This window comes from Carassius carassius, chromosome 32 (genome assembly GCF_963082965.1).
Source record: "Carassius carassius chromosome 32, fCarCar2.1, whole genome shotgun sequence".
Classification (NCBI taxonomy): domain Eukaryota; kingdom Metazoa; phylum Chordata; class Actinopteri; order Cypriniformes; family Cyprinidae; genus Carassius; species Carassius carassius.
The window spans coordinates 14,824,762-14,840,608 of record NC_081786.1 but is presented as its reverse complement, the minus strand read 5'-3'; the positions used below and the strand labels follow the sequence as shown (position 1 = coordinate 14,840,608).

The window sequence follows — 15,847 nt, the reverse complement described above, 5'->3', positions numbered from 1 at the left end:
TCCCTGAAGACTGGAGTCATGGCTGCTTCAGCTTTGCTATAACAGGACTAAATTATATTTTAAAACAAATAAACGCTGAAAATGAAGTGGATTTGCGCATCTTCTCAGCTAACAACGGCTCTGTGTAGTAACAGCTGCTCTATGTGAAATCACGCACCTGAGGGAATTTACCGCTAATTAGAGAACCGGCTTTACTGACGAGATGCGCATAACCATCGGCCGATCGTAATCGGAGCAGTACTACTACTATACTACAGTTCTTACATTTGATTTTGATTAAATAAATGTAGCCTTGGTGAGCATAAGAGACTATTTTGAAAAATGTAAAAATCTCACCAATCCCAGACTTCTGAACAGTAGTGTACATACTATAAAAACAGCGACAGAGTAAAACAAGTAATTGCAACAGAAAAAAAGACTAAAACCCCTCTAACTATCCCCTTCTGCAATTATAAGCAAACTATCTTTCAACGGATTTCCTCTAAAATAAGAACATTAAGGCTGACACAGGAACAACAGTATGAGATTGGGACAGAACTATTGGCTGCTTGGCAAACATTTTGTAAATATTTATTTGGTCGTACAATAAGCACATAAATTAAACAGTTAATTTTCATAAAATCTGGAAATAAAGAAGCATATCTATTTATTTAGCATCAGGTTGGTGTGTAATCTGAGAAACCGAGCGCGAGTAGTGACCTGTGGAGGGGAGTTGACTGGAGTATTGCGAGGGCAGGGTGAGCAGGGCATGGTCCTGAAGGGCAGCAAGCCACAGGCGGCTCAGAGTTGCAAGATCAGTCTGAACCAGTTTGAGCAAACCAGCCCCTGCTGGATCTGCAGGACCAGCCTCATCACTCTGCTGCTGGAGATGGCTGCCTGGACTCTCCCTCTGCCTGGAGCCTTGTACCGCTGTGATATACACCTGCAGAGAGACACAGATTTACTCAGACAAATGTTAGATCAAAGTTTGCTTCATAGATAAATGTGTGGCTATCATACTTTACATAGCGTCATACCGCCCATCCTTAGAGTTATATAACGGCTAGACATAGAGGTACAGCTGATTTAATAGTTGTGTGATGGTGTTCGGTACCTCCGCCCAGGCTTTGAGCACAGCCAGCGTCTCCATGGTGAAGGTGCTTTCATTATAGAGCTGACTGGCAACGTCTCTCCCCACCTGTACTTTGGCAAGAGAGGAAGCCAGAAGCTGATGCACCCTTCTCAGGTCACGCAGGTCACTGATGACCCCACTGGCGATCCATGCACTGCAAACCTGAACGCCAAAACAAAGGTTCATGTCAGAACTCAACACCAACGGAGCAGCTTTCAGCAGTACAAGTGAACCACTGGACTCTGGGAAGAAACTAGGTCAAGTGAACCCATGTGAACTCGAGGTATTTGAAAACAAGCATGAAGAAAGTTCAAAAGGTTAAAAACAGGACTGATTTGAGTACTAATACAACAACAACAAAAAAACATATTTGGTACGCCCAATCTGACAGTGACAAAATACATGACTTGAGGCTTAAAACAATGTGTTGGATAACATGGTGTTTGCTGGTAAACGCAAAGAACAGAAAAGTGCATCATTATAGATAATGAGGCTTAAGTTCTTTAAACAGCACACCTGGCAGGCTTTGGCAGTCACATTCGGAGGGGCGTCCACATGGAAGGCAGGTCTGAGCGCAGCTCCAACCTACAACATCAAACAACATTTAGTTCGTTTAAACCAGCCCAGTCAAAAGTGTGGGAGGTTTCTCATAGCCTTACATAAGTTGTAAGGATAAACAGACAAATAGTTAGACAAGAGAGTGAATAAGAGTCAACCAGCACCCATAGCGTATCTCCTTCAATACTGTTCCATACCATCTCATAATGATGGCTGGGAAAATGCCAACATCAAATATAGCTTTGATGCTGCATAATTCCCACACCTTCATTTGTGCCGTTTCATAGTGTTGATATTAATTGGAGTTAAGTAAAAATAAAGTGTTCAGAACTTTTACTTAAATGTATACATCCATTAAATAAAACTTCAAGGCAAATTTATAAAAGAAAAAAAAAACTGTTTACACATACACGATCATTCAAAAGGTTTGGGTCATTTAAACAAAAAAAGAATATATTACTTTAATTCAGCAAAGAGATTACTTAAAAAGTGACAGTAAAGACTTTTCAAATCAATTTCAAAAATAGGATAAAAAAATAAAAATCACGGTTTCCACAAAAAGCACCTGTCGTTTTGTATATGACATTATCAACATGCTAAGAATAAATGTTTCTTGAGCACCAAATCAGGAAATTAGAAAGATTTCTGAATTATCATGTGACACTGAAGACTGAAGCAATCACAGATATACATTACATTTCTTTCTTTTTTTACTGCATTTTATATCCAATAAATGCAGCCTTGGTGAGCAAAAAAGATCTTAAAAAAAATCTTACTGACTCCCAAACATTTGAACATCACTGTAATTTTTACTGTCTAGTCTTTTTATATACTGTACAGAATTGATGGCATACAACCAGACTCAACTGAGTAAGTTTATTAAGCGCAAATTAAGAGTTAAACATTCTAGGACATGATACAGAAGATGTTTCAATCACTATTTGAAGAGGGCTCCCCGCTAGGTCCACAGCTAACCTAATTTAGTGTAAGTGATACAGGTTCTCAAATGCGTGCACACACACATGCACATGCACTTAGTAACAAGAGACTGATGAACAAGCTCATGTACTTCTGGGGGGGTTCTAAGAAATACAGCTAAGAGCTTTGCTGTACAGCTCTGAACAGGCAGGCAACAACAAGTGATGCAACAAAATAACTATGGCAGAAACCTAAAGTTCTCAAAGTTTTTTTTTTTTTTTTTATCATTTGAATAAAATGGCTTTTCTCTAATGTCAGATTTTCTGTCATAAGGGTGCAGTTAGGGTGTCTGTGATTTCATTTTTTTCTCCTCCAACTGAAAACCAGAAGTGGTATTTTATGGAAATTCCAACAAAAAATTTTTTTTTTAAATAAATAAATAAATAATATTTAAAAAGTGGTCCATAATTCCACACTTATTTCCTTTGCAATAAGGGACATTAACTGAAAGGCATTTAGGAAATATCTTATTTATTAAGCTGCCAATCAGTGTTCATGTTTGTTCTAGATTTCTTTCTTTCAGCACTTTTCTGGGCATCTGAAGTGTGCAATGTTGATTTTAAGACTGAAGCTGAAGAGTGCTAAGTTAGTGCTCACATTGGCTTGATACTGTTCCAGAATGACATGTCCAGGGAACTCGGGCTCTGGCACACTGGAAAATTTCCGGATAATGACCAGCAGTGTTTGTAAACCAGCCAGTCGGAGCTGATCGCTGTGGTCAGTGGCTGCCATGAAAGCCATGCGGATGAGGTCCGCCAAGTGGAGAACCAGGAAATCTGAGAGACAGAAGGGGTGCCTTTATTAACAGTGTTAACAAACGTATATAAAATCACCCCAGAAGGTGGCGCTAAGATCCAGTGATTTACTGAACACATCAAGAAAGACATCTCAGTCTTCAGAGTTACAGAAAATACACTAAAGCAATTTGGATAAGAATGATAATAAAAGGAAATAAATATTCGAACACAACAGAAGTGATGTGTCTAACCTGCAGATTCATGTAAACGTTGTTCTTGAGCGAGAGCCATGTTGAAGTGAGCCGGGTCTCCATTCTCACACTGTGCTATAATGCGACACACACATTCCATGGAAAACACACGAGTGGACCAGCGCAGGTTATTAAAGGGGCCGCTGGATTCAGACTTTGCATGGAACACAGAGGAGTCATCATATCGATCTCCATCCTCCTCCTGCTGTGCTTCTAAAGCCGAGTCTAAATAATAAGAACATGAAAAACTAAAGCAACTATTCATGTCAAACTAATAATAAAAAAAAAGAATAAAAAAACTATGAATTTATCATGAAATTGTAAAGCAGAACACAACATTTTAATCCAATCTTAAGGCCCTTACACTTGTCAGGTGGGTTGTATTTTACCAAAAAAAAATTTTATTGTAAATTGGAGAGCACATTTTGCCAGAGACAAAAAAATTACGATTATTTTATTCTTATCATATGACTGAAGCCCACCTGCAGAGGAAGAGAGCACATCTTTGCAGAGTTTGAGCCAGTGGGCCAGTTTACTCTCAGCCGCCAAACTCATCATGTGGACAAGCGTCTCCTGAATGTCTCTGCACAGGCGCGGGTCAGACTCCCTGTCCAGCAGACTGAACAAAGCTCCCTCCAATCCCACCTCCTTAATAGTGACATCTGCAGGACAGACAATAACCATTTATCATACAGCGCACAATGTGATATATAACTGTGCAGTCTTTAAAACAAATGCCACTATGTGTGTGTGTATATAGTTTGACAAAATTCCAGTCCCCAAACTAATCTATGGCTCACTGCAGTCGAACCCACCTCAAAATGCAGAGTACAGTAAAATAAACAGCAGAGATGTGCTCAGATAATTCTATGTTTTGCAGTGGGGGTGATGCTGACTCACCCAATTGTGTGTTGTCTCTGCGTGGTAGCTCTTTAACCAAAGCGATTGCATGCTCCGATACCTCCACTGCTTCTCTCTGAGCCAGTTGTCTCAAGCAGGCCACAACTGCACGCCTCAGAAACAGGTATGAGCTGCACAGGTTTATCTGTACATGCACAAATGTTATACATGATATTATATTGTAATGTTAGAACTTAATACAGTCAAATAAATGATGAGTAGTGAATCAATTGAAGTCTAGTGAAATAGAACTGAGACATTAGAACTGTTAAAATAAAATAAAATACTTGTAATGGTTTAAATTATTTGAGCCAGCGCTGATACAATATATAAAACATATTAGTTCAGACAGAGAGCAAGTTCAGAAATAGAGCACACTGCAAACTTCATCACATTTTGCACAACAGCATCCAGACAACAGTGCAATAAACACTTCAGCAGACAGCTGCGGTCACATCAAATTTAGTCCTGTTATGTCACAATGATCCCACACAAACGCTCTTTCAGTGTAGAGAAGGACAGAGGGAGAGGAGTGAGGGACAGCAGGGCTACTGTCAAGGCTTGTTTTGAGCTTTAAATTATGTGACAATCGATACAAGCGATTATTTTACAAAGAATAGGACTATAAATCAAACCATCTAAAAATAGAGCATGTAAAACAAAGCATGTTTTTCTCAATATTGTCTAAATGTGTGTGTGTGTGGTTGTATGAGGGAGAGAGAGAGAGAGAGAGAGAGAGAGAGCGAGCAACGGACTGAAGCTCTCACAGTAATAAAGCTAATAGCTTGAATTGGCATGAGGCCAGAGCTGTAGATGTGAATGTCATGTGCACAGTGTGGGTGGTCAGTGTTAGAAGGCCTTTACAGAAAAGAACAAGCCAAGCAAACCTAATCCTTGGCATTAACCCTGCAGTTAGTGGCAGTGACACTGTCTGCTCATGCTCAAAACCAGATCCTTCTTGAGTTAGTTTAACATTGGGAAAAATGAGAGGAGGACATTAGAACTTAATTAGACGCAGGAAAGAAAAGAAAAAGAAGGGAATATGAAGTGCAAACAAAGGAAAGGGAATAAAGTGGCCTGACAGCAGAGGTAGACCAAACCTACCAACACAGAATAATCCAATAAGATTTCCTGTACGAGAAAGCAGAAAACAGCACTGTCACTACAAAAGAGAGCAAAGCCAGGCCCAAGAACACTCTGTACCTCTGTCAATGTCTTTCATTTTTCTTTAATATAATACAAATAAATGTGAAGAAAGAAAACTGCTACGGTGACTTTTTTGGAGCATGTCAGCCTTTGATCAATTTGCATGCATGCATGTATATATACATTTTTTAATTATTGGTTATACATTTCAACAATACAAATTTCATTATTAATTATCTGCCATAAAATTTTAATTACTACTTTGTAAATATCGGCCAGAATATTAATATCTAATATTAATTCTACATCCCCTCCAGAAGTCTGAGACCCGCTAATAAGCAACGCCTCATGGTACCATTACAGAGAGGCTCAAAATCACTTTCCATTACATTCTCTTTCACTGTTCCTGGCTGGTGGAATGATCTTCCCATCCCTATCCGGAATGCTGAATCCCTGGCAATTTCAAAGCGACAGCTGAAAACTCATCTCTTTCTAAGATAATTGACTACTTGAAATTAATTATTTCTCTTTATTTATTCCTTCTCTTTCTAGCTTGTGATTATTTGTACAATGTCTAAAACATGGTATTACAAGCACTTCCTGGGTCTTTTTGCCCCTTTAAGAAGAATTGCTTTATGTATCCTTCGGATAAAAGTCACTTGGAATAAAAGCATCTGCAAAATGACTAAATGTAAATGTAATGTAAATCTACTATTATTTTATAAAAAATGTCTTCTCAACCAAACCGAAATTCTCCTTGTAGATTAATTCTAGATAAACACAATTAAAGAGATTCATTAACAACTAAAGAGAACATGGAAAAAAAGATGGCTGTTGTGTGCATAATTCATTGATAGTCTTAAAATGAAAATGCCTATTTATCCACCTCAGAACCTACTCAAATTTTTTTCTGGCAACTCAAACTGGGGGTAGAAAAAATATATTATTAACCAATTAATTTAACACCCTACAATTTCACATTTCAATCAAATTCTGTGCAATCAAGCATTATTTTGCTCACTGTGTATAATTGATCAGAAATCTGTTCAGTTAAATGTGTAGTGAATACAGTTGAATGTCTGTTGTTCAGTACGATTTTGAGTGTTAAGTGCATTGATGACGTACACAGAGGCTGGGCACCAGGCTGGCCAGATTGACAAAGCGTGGTGCAAACATATGCATCTGCTGGAGGCAGGAGATTGCCTGGGCCTGGACCAGACAGTCCTGACTGTCCTGCATCACAGCACAGCCCACCAAACACGAGGTCCTCACCGTACACACACCAGCCCCCTCACCTGGAGACAGTTTACATTAAACAACCAGAGAAAAGAGAGTGTGTAAAGGTCTCACCTGCATGATGACAATGTGTTTAAGGGTAAATAAGTGTGTGTACCTTGCAGATCTGGCCCCATGGAAGTGATAAGGGCATTAAGGCAGCGGCCCAGGCTTTGCTGCACCTCCACATGTGTGTGTGGTGTCGAGAGGAGCAAACGTAGCACCAGAGTGAAACTAGCCTCCAGGTGACTGTGATACAGAGGGCCTGACAGATCCACAACCACGGACAGAGCGTGGAGAGCCCACATCTGCATACATGCATATAGAGTAGTTCACTGAAAGCTAGTGCATGAACTTCCTGACAATACTCTATATAGAAAAGCACACAAATGATTTCCTGATTTATTTAAAACAGTCATGTGGTCTGTGTACCTGTACTTCAGGTGAGGTGCTGTCCTGGGACAGGGTGAAGAGGACTCCAACACAGGCACTAATATACTGAGAGGAGCTTATCCCACTCAGATAACGGTAGACAGTGCTGAGTGCCAAAGCATGACCTGTGCGTGTGATGGCATCCCTCGCCGTCTTCAGTCTGAAACACATTTACACTCATTTAATTTAAGAAACAATCCAAATTTACATTTATTTTTTTTTTTTTTACACTGCACTTGGCATACACTCACTTGTCAAAGCTCATGAGAGTGATGGAAACGGTAAAATTAGGGTCATTAAGAACTTGCACAAGTCTAGCTAAACCCTCCGCAGCCATGCAGCGCAAGAGAGGGTTTGAGCCCTCTAGCGCCCCCAATAGGAGAGACAGCGCTGGTCTCTGAATCTCCTCTGACCCCAATTCCCTCCGACTTGATGCCAAACACTACAAAGCAAAACAGGACAGAGAGGAGAAAAAGAGAAACATATGGTTTAAATGCAAAGGTTTTCAATTGTTCTTTTTTAAATGGTTTCTTACCTTCAAAGTGCAGCAGAAAGCAGCAGCTACATGGATTTGAACAGTCTGCTGCCGGGCTCCTTTAAGCTGGCGCACAAACTCACAGAACTGCTCTAGGATCTGAGCCCTGAGACAGGAAATACAACAGATGTACTGTTCAGCTACTGTAATATCTTATTTTCCTTAGTTGAAATTGGATACATACAGGCCAAACTGAATACTGAAGTGTTAATGCTCAATTCCACAATTACTACATTTAGATTAAGTGGGCATTACATGATGCCAAATGTCAAATTATACTCTAAAACACTAATAATTTAATAACACTATTAAATAATTTTAAAATAAATATCCATACTAAACATTATAATGTACTGATGACAAAATGTACTTAAAATGACAGATTTTTGTCTTTCCGTGGTAAATGTTTTGCACTGATTTTAGGCATATTAATTATTATCCATAATTATCCACAAAGACCTAAATTAAAAGACAATGATCAAGTGAAAAAAAAGTTTGTTTTTTTTTGGCATGTTTTATTAAGTATTCAATTCACTGGACTATCTGAAAAAGGTATTATTATTTTATAGTGTTTATAAAATATGAACTATTTTTTTCCATTGAAAATCCCATGATAAAAGAATAAACTGACAATATTTCAGTCATTCATCTATCCATTGTATTTTTTAAATAGGGCTGTTAAACAATTAATCGCGATTATTAGCATCCAAAATGCGTAAGTGTAAGTGTATATATAAATACATAAAGTATAAATTTTGAAAATATTTACATGCATTTGCATGTCTATATTTATATTCATATAATTTATATATAAATTAATATATTTAATATATAAACATAACATTTTTCTGAAATGTATACATGCATGTGTATTTATATATACATAATATATAAACATATACTTATTTTAAATGCAATTAATCGTTTGACAGCACTAATTTCAAAATATCATTAGTCGAGTTTATGATTTTAGTCTTAATGCAGAGTAAGTAAACAAAGGCTGTTGTTTTCTAAAAATCCTCTTTACAAAATAAAAATAATAATTACAAATTAAAAAATCCAAACTAGTGTTGCTTTCATCAACGAACCTTTATCACATGACGAAAACGAGACGCGACGTAAAAGCTGGTCAAGTGACGATGACTATAATTAAATGTATAATGCAATATTGTTGACAAATAAAAACGAGACTAAATGTGGTTTACAAAATAAAAACTATGCTAAAATGTCTCTTCATATTTGTTAACCAAAACAAGATGAAACAAAATTTAATTTCTAAACGTTAATTTATCTCGTTTAGTCGCGTTATTATGATTATTTTGCAGTTTTTTGTTTCCTGTGTCTCAGAGGCTGCATCAGGTCGCACTGCACAGACGCAGGCAACGTCACTTCCTCAAGCCCCACTCATGGCATTATTTAGAAGATGACAACAAACAAATTTAAGTATGACACAGAGAAAGGGACTGATGTGTGTACTTCTAAAATGTTTGGTTGGTAAAATAAATGATGTAAATTCAAATCAGAGTGTCTTCCGTGTCTGGAATGGATGTATTCTTGAGTCTATTAGGTAACAATAAAATAATAAGAAAACCTTGTTTGAAATGGGTTTGGCTAAAAGAAAATGTTGGCTTCATCTATACTACTAGGTACTTATTGACTGGGTTAAACAGAATTGCATTACTAAAAAGAGTCTGACTAAAACTAGACTTAATGTCATCGGTTTTCTTCAACTAAAACTAGACGAAAATAGTCATGAATAATTCTGACTAAAATGCTCAGACTTTTAGTTGACTGAAACTTGACTAGACTAAAAAGAGTATGCACATGACTAAAACTAATAAAAACTCAAATTAAAACAGGCCACCAAAAACAACACTACTCCCCCCCCCAAAAAAAAAAAAAAAAAAAAAAAAAAAAAAAAAAAAAACATTACAAAGAGATTCTACAGTCGTGGCCAAAAGTTTTGAGAATTACATAAATATTGGAAATTGGAAAAGTTGCTGCTTAAGTTTTGTAATAGCAATTTGCATATACTCCAGAATGTTATGAAGAGTGATCAGATGAATTGCATAGTCCTTCTTTGCCATGAAAATTAACTTAATCCCAAAAAAACCTTTCCACTGCATTTCATTGCTGTCATTAAAGGACCTGCTGAGATCATTTCAGTAATCGTCTTGTTAACTCAGGTGAGAATGTTGACGAGCACAAGGCTGGAGATCATTATGTCAGGCTGATTGAGTTAGAATGGCAGACTTGACATGTTAAAAGGAGGGTGATGCTTGAAATCATTGTTCTTCCATTGTTAACCATGGTGACCTGCAAAGAAACGCGTGCAGCCATCATTGCGTTGCAGAAAAATGGCTTCACAGGCAAGGATATTGTGGCTACTAAGATTGCACCTAAATCAACAATTTATAGGATCATCAAGAACTTCAAGGAAAGAGGTTCAATTCTTGTAAAGGCGGCTTCAGGGCGTCCAAGAAAGTCCAGCAAGCGCCAGGATCATCTCCTAAAGAGGATTCAGCTGCGGGACCGGAGTGGCACCAGTGCAGAGCTTGCTCAGGAATGGCAGCAGGCAGGTGTGAGCGCATCTGCACGCACAGTGAGGCGAAGACTTTTGGAAGATGGCCTGGTGTCAAGAAGGGCAGCAAAGAAGCCACTTCTCTCCAAAAAAAACATCAGGGACAGATTGATCTTCTGCAGAAAGTATAGTGAATGGACTGCTGAGGACTGGGGCAAAGTCATATTCTCCGATGAAGCCCCTTTCCGATTGTTTGGGGGCATCTGGAAAAAGGCTTGTCCGGAGAAGAAAAGGTGAGCGCTACCATCAGTCCTGTGTCATGCCAACAGTAAAGCATCCTGACACCCTTCATGTGTGGGGTTGCTTCTCATCCAAGGGAGTTGGCTCACTCACAATTCTGCCCAAAAACACAGCCATGAATAAAGAATGGTACCAAAACACCCTCCAACAGCAACTTCTTCCAACAATCCAACAACAGTTTGGTGAAGAACAATGCATTTTCCAGCACGATGGAGCACCGTGCCATAAGGCAAAAGTGAGAACTAAGTGGCTCGGGGACCAGAATGTTGAAATTTTGGGTCCATGGCCTGGAAACTCCCCAGATCTTAATCCCATTGAGAACTTGTGGTCAATCCTCAAGAGGCGGGTGGACAAACAAAAACCCACTAATTCTGACAAACTCCAAGAAGTGATTATGAAAGAATGGGTTGCTATCAGTCAGGATTTGGCCCAGAAGTTGATTGAGAGCATGCCCAGTCGAATTGCAGAGGTCCTGAAAAAGAAGGGCCAACACTGCAAATACTGACTCTTTGCATAAATGTCATGTAATTGTCGATAAAAGCCTTTGAAACGTATGAAGTGCTTGTAATTATATTTCAGTACATTACAGAAACAACTGAAACAAAGATCTAAAAGCAGTTTAGCAGCAAACTTTTTGAAAACTAATATTTATGTAATTCTCAAAACTTTTGGCCACGATTGTAGACAAGCTGCTAGCGAGATGAAAGATGCACTGCAGGAGGACCGATGGCCTCATATGATCGGTATCATTTTCTCTCCACTGCTATGTTTAATAATGCATGAACAGAACAGAACAGGCCAGGCCAGAACAGCCCCCAATTATGCAAATGCATGCAAAAGTCTGGATGTAAATTTGGCTATGCTGCATAAGAAAAAGCTTCAAAAAGCCTCTGGATCTCATTAAGGCCAGTTCCCACAAGCATTCAGTAACAGTATCAGTTCCTCCTAACAATCTGCATAACTTTAAACGGTAATGTTGGTTAACATTAGTACATCCACATTTTAGTGAATGTAGCATAAAACAAACAAACTATATAAATAATATACAAAGTGGGATGTGTCATTATGAAAATGAAAGGCACTGTAGAGTTGAGGGAAGCAATCTAGTACACAGCCAACTTAATCTGAGAATTTTCTGTTTAAATATTCATCAGCATTAGCTATTCATTTGAAGCAGTATGAAGGGTATTGCTTGCATAAAGGTCCTATATAAAGTAACTGTATGACCTGAAGTGTTTGGCGACATCGAGGTCCTTTTAAATGAACTGAACTAAAAGTACTCCAACCAGACAGTATACAAAAGCAGCCCTCTGGAGGGAGTCTAGGTGGTGAAAGTGGACGTACTTCTGCTGAATGCCCAGGTGGGGAAAAATCACTCCAAACAACTGGACAGCTGCTGCCGTTAAAGCAGAGGCTGGCGGGAGGGGGGTAGGAACTTCCTGGGCTTTCACAAAGATGGTAAACGGGTCATATTCTAACGTCCCACCTCCTGAACCACCACCATGGAGCTTTAAACAGACAGAAAACACAATAAGGTTAAATATGAAATGTGCAGTAACTAGGGAAGCACATTTTAACAAGGCTATTTCTTTGATGATTAGACTGCGATCTGACCTGTTCCTCTATGTAATGCTGATCCACATCCTGCAGTCCAGGGCCCAGCAGTGCCAAGTCTTGGCTGTAGCACAGGGAGGCCAGCAGGTTCAGCTCAGCACATGCTGTGATTTCTGGCCCGGTCAGATCGTTCAGCAGCTGCTTCAACACTGTGCCAAAGCTCTCTGAGCCAACACAACCAAACCACAATAAACAAATAAATACATATTTGGGCAATCAAACATTCCTATTTCCAAATGTTTTTGTGGGATATTAAAATAAGTATCCTAAACAGATGTCTTAAATTTCAAAGCATGATAAAAATGTACAGGTTTTACTACATTTCACTTGATTACCATGGTCATGCCCACTCAGTAAGTAAGGGATAATGATAACCATTTTACCACCTAGTCCAATCAAGTTGCTTACCTTCATATGTTTTAGGTTGAAGCATTGTGAGGATCTCATACACTCTCAATCTAAAGACAGTGGCTGCATTTTTTATCTGGTTTCCACAAGATTTAATGATAGCGGTCAGCCTAAAAAAGAGTTGAAGGGAAGCAAAATGTGATCAATATTTGTCTATCAACATCCTGTTGACATTACATCTGCATTCTGCAATGCTTGGATTAACTTCATTTTAAGCAATCGAGATCCACTCACTGATTGAGCAGGGCCACTGCACAGGACAAGAGAGGAAGCAAACGACTGATGACATCATCAGTGAGCAGGTCTTTGCAGTGCACCACCAAACTCTTCATTGCTATAAAGGAATGTGACACAAGCGATGAAGAACAAACATTCTGTTTATTCCTAACTGCAGTCAGCAGCATAGAACCTAAAGCAAAGTTTATCATGTCAGATAGACTGGTCTCATAAATGAGAAACCCATGAGATTTATAAAAGTCCCTCACCGCACAATGCTCCTGCTCGCCCCTCCAGGGTCACCTGCCAGGTGAAGGAGTCTCCACGCCGCAGCTCATTCTCCACGTCCTTCACAGACAGTGGGAAGGCACATTTCCATAGCAACAGCAATCGAGGCAAGTGATGCTCCATTACAGTGGGACCTTGAATCAAAATATCAAAAAGAACAAAAAAGATGAAAATAATTCTTCCAGCACATTGACTATTACAATATAGGCACATCTTGTCTGTGCCAGCATGTGTACATCTATGTGGGCATATATATAAACTGATTCATACCCAATGTGAAGAGGGCACTGAGCAGCAGCCAGCCACCTTGAGTGCGCTGGATCGAGATTCTGCTGTTCTGAGCTGCAGAGCGCAGCAGATCTTCAGCCAAGGTCATCACCACCTGCAACCCGTCCATTGGAATGAATGACTCAACACCACATATTTCTTTCTTTTGCATAAAATTAAAGATATATATATATATATACTTTTTTTTAAGAAATTATATTTGTTGATTTTTGTCAGTGGTCACCAAAACAGCTTAGTGACAAACATTCTTAAACTAGTGTTGTCAAAATATTGTTTTTTCAGTACTGAAATATTTGAAATCGTTTTATTACTATCGGTCCATTGATACCAAATGTGCACACACCACCGCACGCTAACCACATTGTATTTTAAATGAAATAGTATATAGTCTTATGCTCTTAATGTTGTGGAAGTCTTCTCTGAGGTTTTGAAAATGATACGGAATATTGTTTGTTTTTCTTATCAAATTGTAAATTAGCAATTGTATCAAAGTTACAAATTCCAGTATCATCACAACACTACTTCAAAATATCTTGTATGTTCTGCAGATGGAAGTAAGGCACACAGATTTGGAGCAGCAAGAAGGTTTTGCCAATTTGGGAAAATTATCACTTTAAGGTTTAACTTTTTGTGGGATGCAATCCCACATAATACATTTACAATGACAGCTGATTTGTCATCCACTTCAAAATGAAGTCATTCATTTTTAATTTCTTAATGTTCAGACACCAACTTCATGAGCTCAATTACATTAAAATAAGCAGTGATGCAGTGTGGAAATTACCATAGGGAGTCTAGACTGTGATCTGGTGCCTGATTTAAAAGTGCAATTGTGTAAAAACTAGCAAGCTACAGCAGAGATTTACTGACTACAGTGATCTGAAATGCTGCCAGCATGAACATACCTTAAGCATATCTGATGATACAGCATAGACAGAACCACAGACTTACTGTTTGCTTTAAGAGGAAGATAGGACACGTACAGACACAAAACTCATTCATACCTTGGCCTTGGAGTGTGATATTCCTAGCGGACAGAGCTGTACGGCTCCCAGCAGAGCTGCGATGGCAGCACTGTACCCTGCCACAGCCTCTGGGCATGATTTCAGGGCATTTAGCCTCTCTGCACAGCGATCTAGTAACACTGCCACCTGAGCAGGCATCCCTACAGCAACACACCGCAGGCACCAGGCGGCCGCCAGACGAGCAGATGCGCTGGGGTGAAGAAGAACAGAGATCACAGTGTCCAACATTCCTGTCAGAAAAACAAAACCGAGAAACCTTTGAACTTGCAGTTTTAGTAAAGTTCAAGGATCAGAGATGACAATCTGAGCTCTTTCTGAAACTGCAGGATGGATGTGTTAAATCTGCAGCTGTAGGCACTTTCTGCTCAATCCTTCATCCAGGCCTGATTGTGACACATCCGTTAAAGAGCAGACACACTCACACAAAATCCAGAGATTTAGCTATAGACACTTGAAATACATCTTTCTTTGATCCTGGTTCAAGACCAACATCACAGATGTGCAATGATAGGAGCAGGATGTTGTCTACACCAGTTCTTGACAAAAACATTATAGATTATATACATTATAAATTACCGTATCTTTGTAAGTGGGTATATAGCAGAATATGGCCTCATAAAGTCTCAAAAAACATCCTGTCCATCCAATACTTAAAATCCAATACTTTTGATCACTGTTGATCCATTTAATGCTTCCTTGTTGAATAAAAGTACTTTCTTTTCAAAAACATTTTTAATTACTTCCCCAAAACTTTTTAACAGTATTGTACATCAATTGTAAAAAATGAATCAAATAAAATAAACAAATAGTGTACATCAATTTTAAATAATAATAATAAATATAATAAACAAAAATAAACAAACAAAAAGAATTCCGATGGGGTGTTTTTGTCATCACATTTTAAATATTTGGGGCACTTTTCATCATCACATACCACTAATGCATATAAAAAGAGGAGTATCTAAAAATCCTTTAAAAAAAGTTTAATGGGGTGCCGAGAGTTTTTTGGTTAATAATGCATAACAAACCTATGCTGGTGTCCTGCAGCAGTGGGGCGGCAGTGGAGCTCAGGTCCTGTAGCAGACTGCCCAGCTCCAGAAGAGCACATGACAGCACATGCTGACTAGCTGCCACATCCGCAGGGCTCACACGTGCCTCCGAGTTCCCCTCATGAAGAGCTGCGTCTGACAGAAACACAACATGCATTTGAGAAATTACAACTCAATATCCACTGAGACCTAAACATTCGCCCTTGGCCTAGTTT

At 38.8% G+C, this 15,847-nt stretch overlaps 1 protein-coding gene across 3 annotated transcripts in view; it reads right to left on the bottom strand.

Annotated features, from left to right (window-relative positions):
• The window catches only part of heatr5a (HEAT repeat containing 5a), a 29,304-nt gene that overhangs the window by 5,997 nt on the left and 7,460 nt on the right, over positions 1-15,847 (bottom strand). For 2 of the 3 annotated variants that reach the window (XM_059520468.1, XM_059520469.1), the window contains exons 9-29: positions 15,612-15,767; positions 14,563-14,813; positions 13,541-13,652; positions 13,252-13,404; positions 13,001-13,100; positions 12,767-12,876; positions 12,359-12,522; positions 12,089-12,252; positions 7,924-8,029; positions 7,640-7,830; positions 7,389-7,548; positions 7,075-7,264; positions 6,807-6,976; positions 5,640-5,666; positions 4,536-4,680; positions 4,118-4,297; positions 3,636-3,860; positions 3,245-3,423; positions 1,628-1,696; positions 1,094-1,273; positions 700-922 (exon numbers count right to left, since the gene is read on the bottom strand). In XM_059520468.1, coding sequence (XP_059376451.1) covers positions 700-922; positions 1,094-1,273; positions 1,628-1,696; positions 3,245-3,423; positions 3,636-3,860; positions 4,118-4,297; positions 4,536-4,680; positions 5,640-5,666; positions 6,807-6,976; positions 7,075-7,264; positions 7,389-7,548; positions 7,640-7,830; positions 7,924-8,029; positions 12,089-12,252; positions 12,359-12,522; positions 12,767-12,876; positions 13,001-13,100; positions 13,252-13,404; positions 13,541-13,652; positions 14,563-14,813; positions 15,612-15,767 — 3,255 coding nt within the window. The remainder of the gene's footprint in view (positions 1-699; positions 923-1,093; positions 1,274-1,627; positions 1,697-3,244; positions 3,424-3,635; positions 3,861-4,117; positions 4,298-4,535; positions 4,681-5,639; positions 5,667-6,806; positions 6,977-7,074; positions 7,265-7,388; positions 7,549-7,639; positions 7,831-7,923; positions 8,030-12,088; positions 12,253-12,358; positions 12,523-12,766; positions 12,877-13,000; positions 13,101-13,251; positions 13,405-13,540; positions 13,653-14,562; positions 14,814-15,611; positions 15,768-15,847) is intronic. The other variant, XM_059520470.1, reaches the window with a different exon arrangement.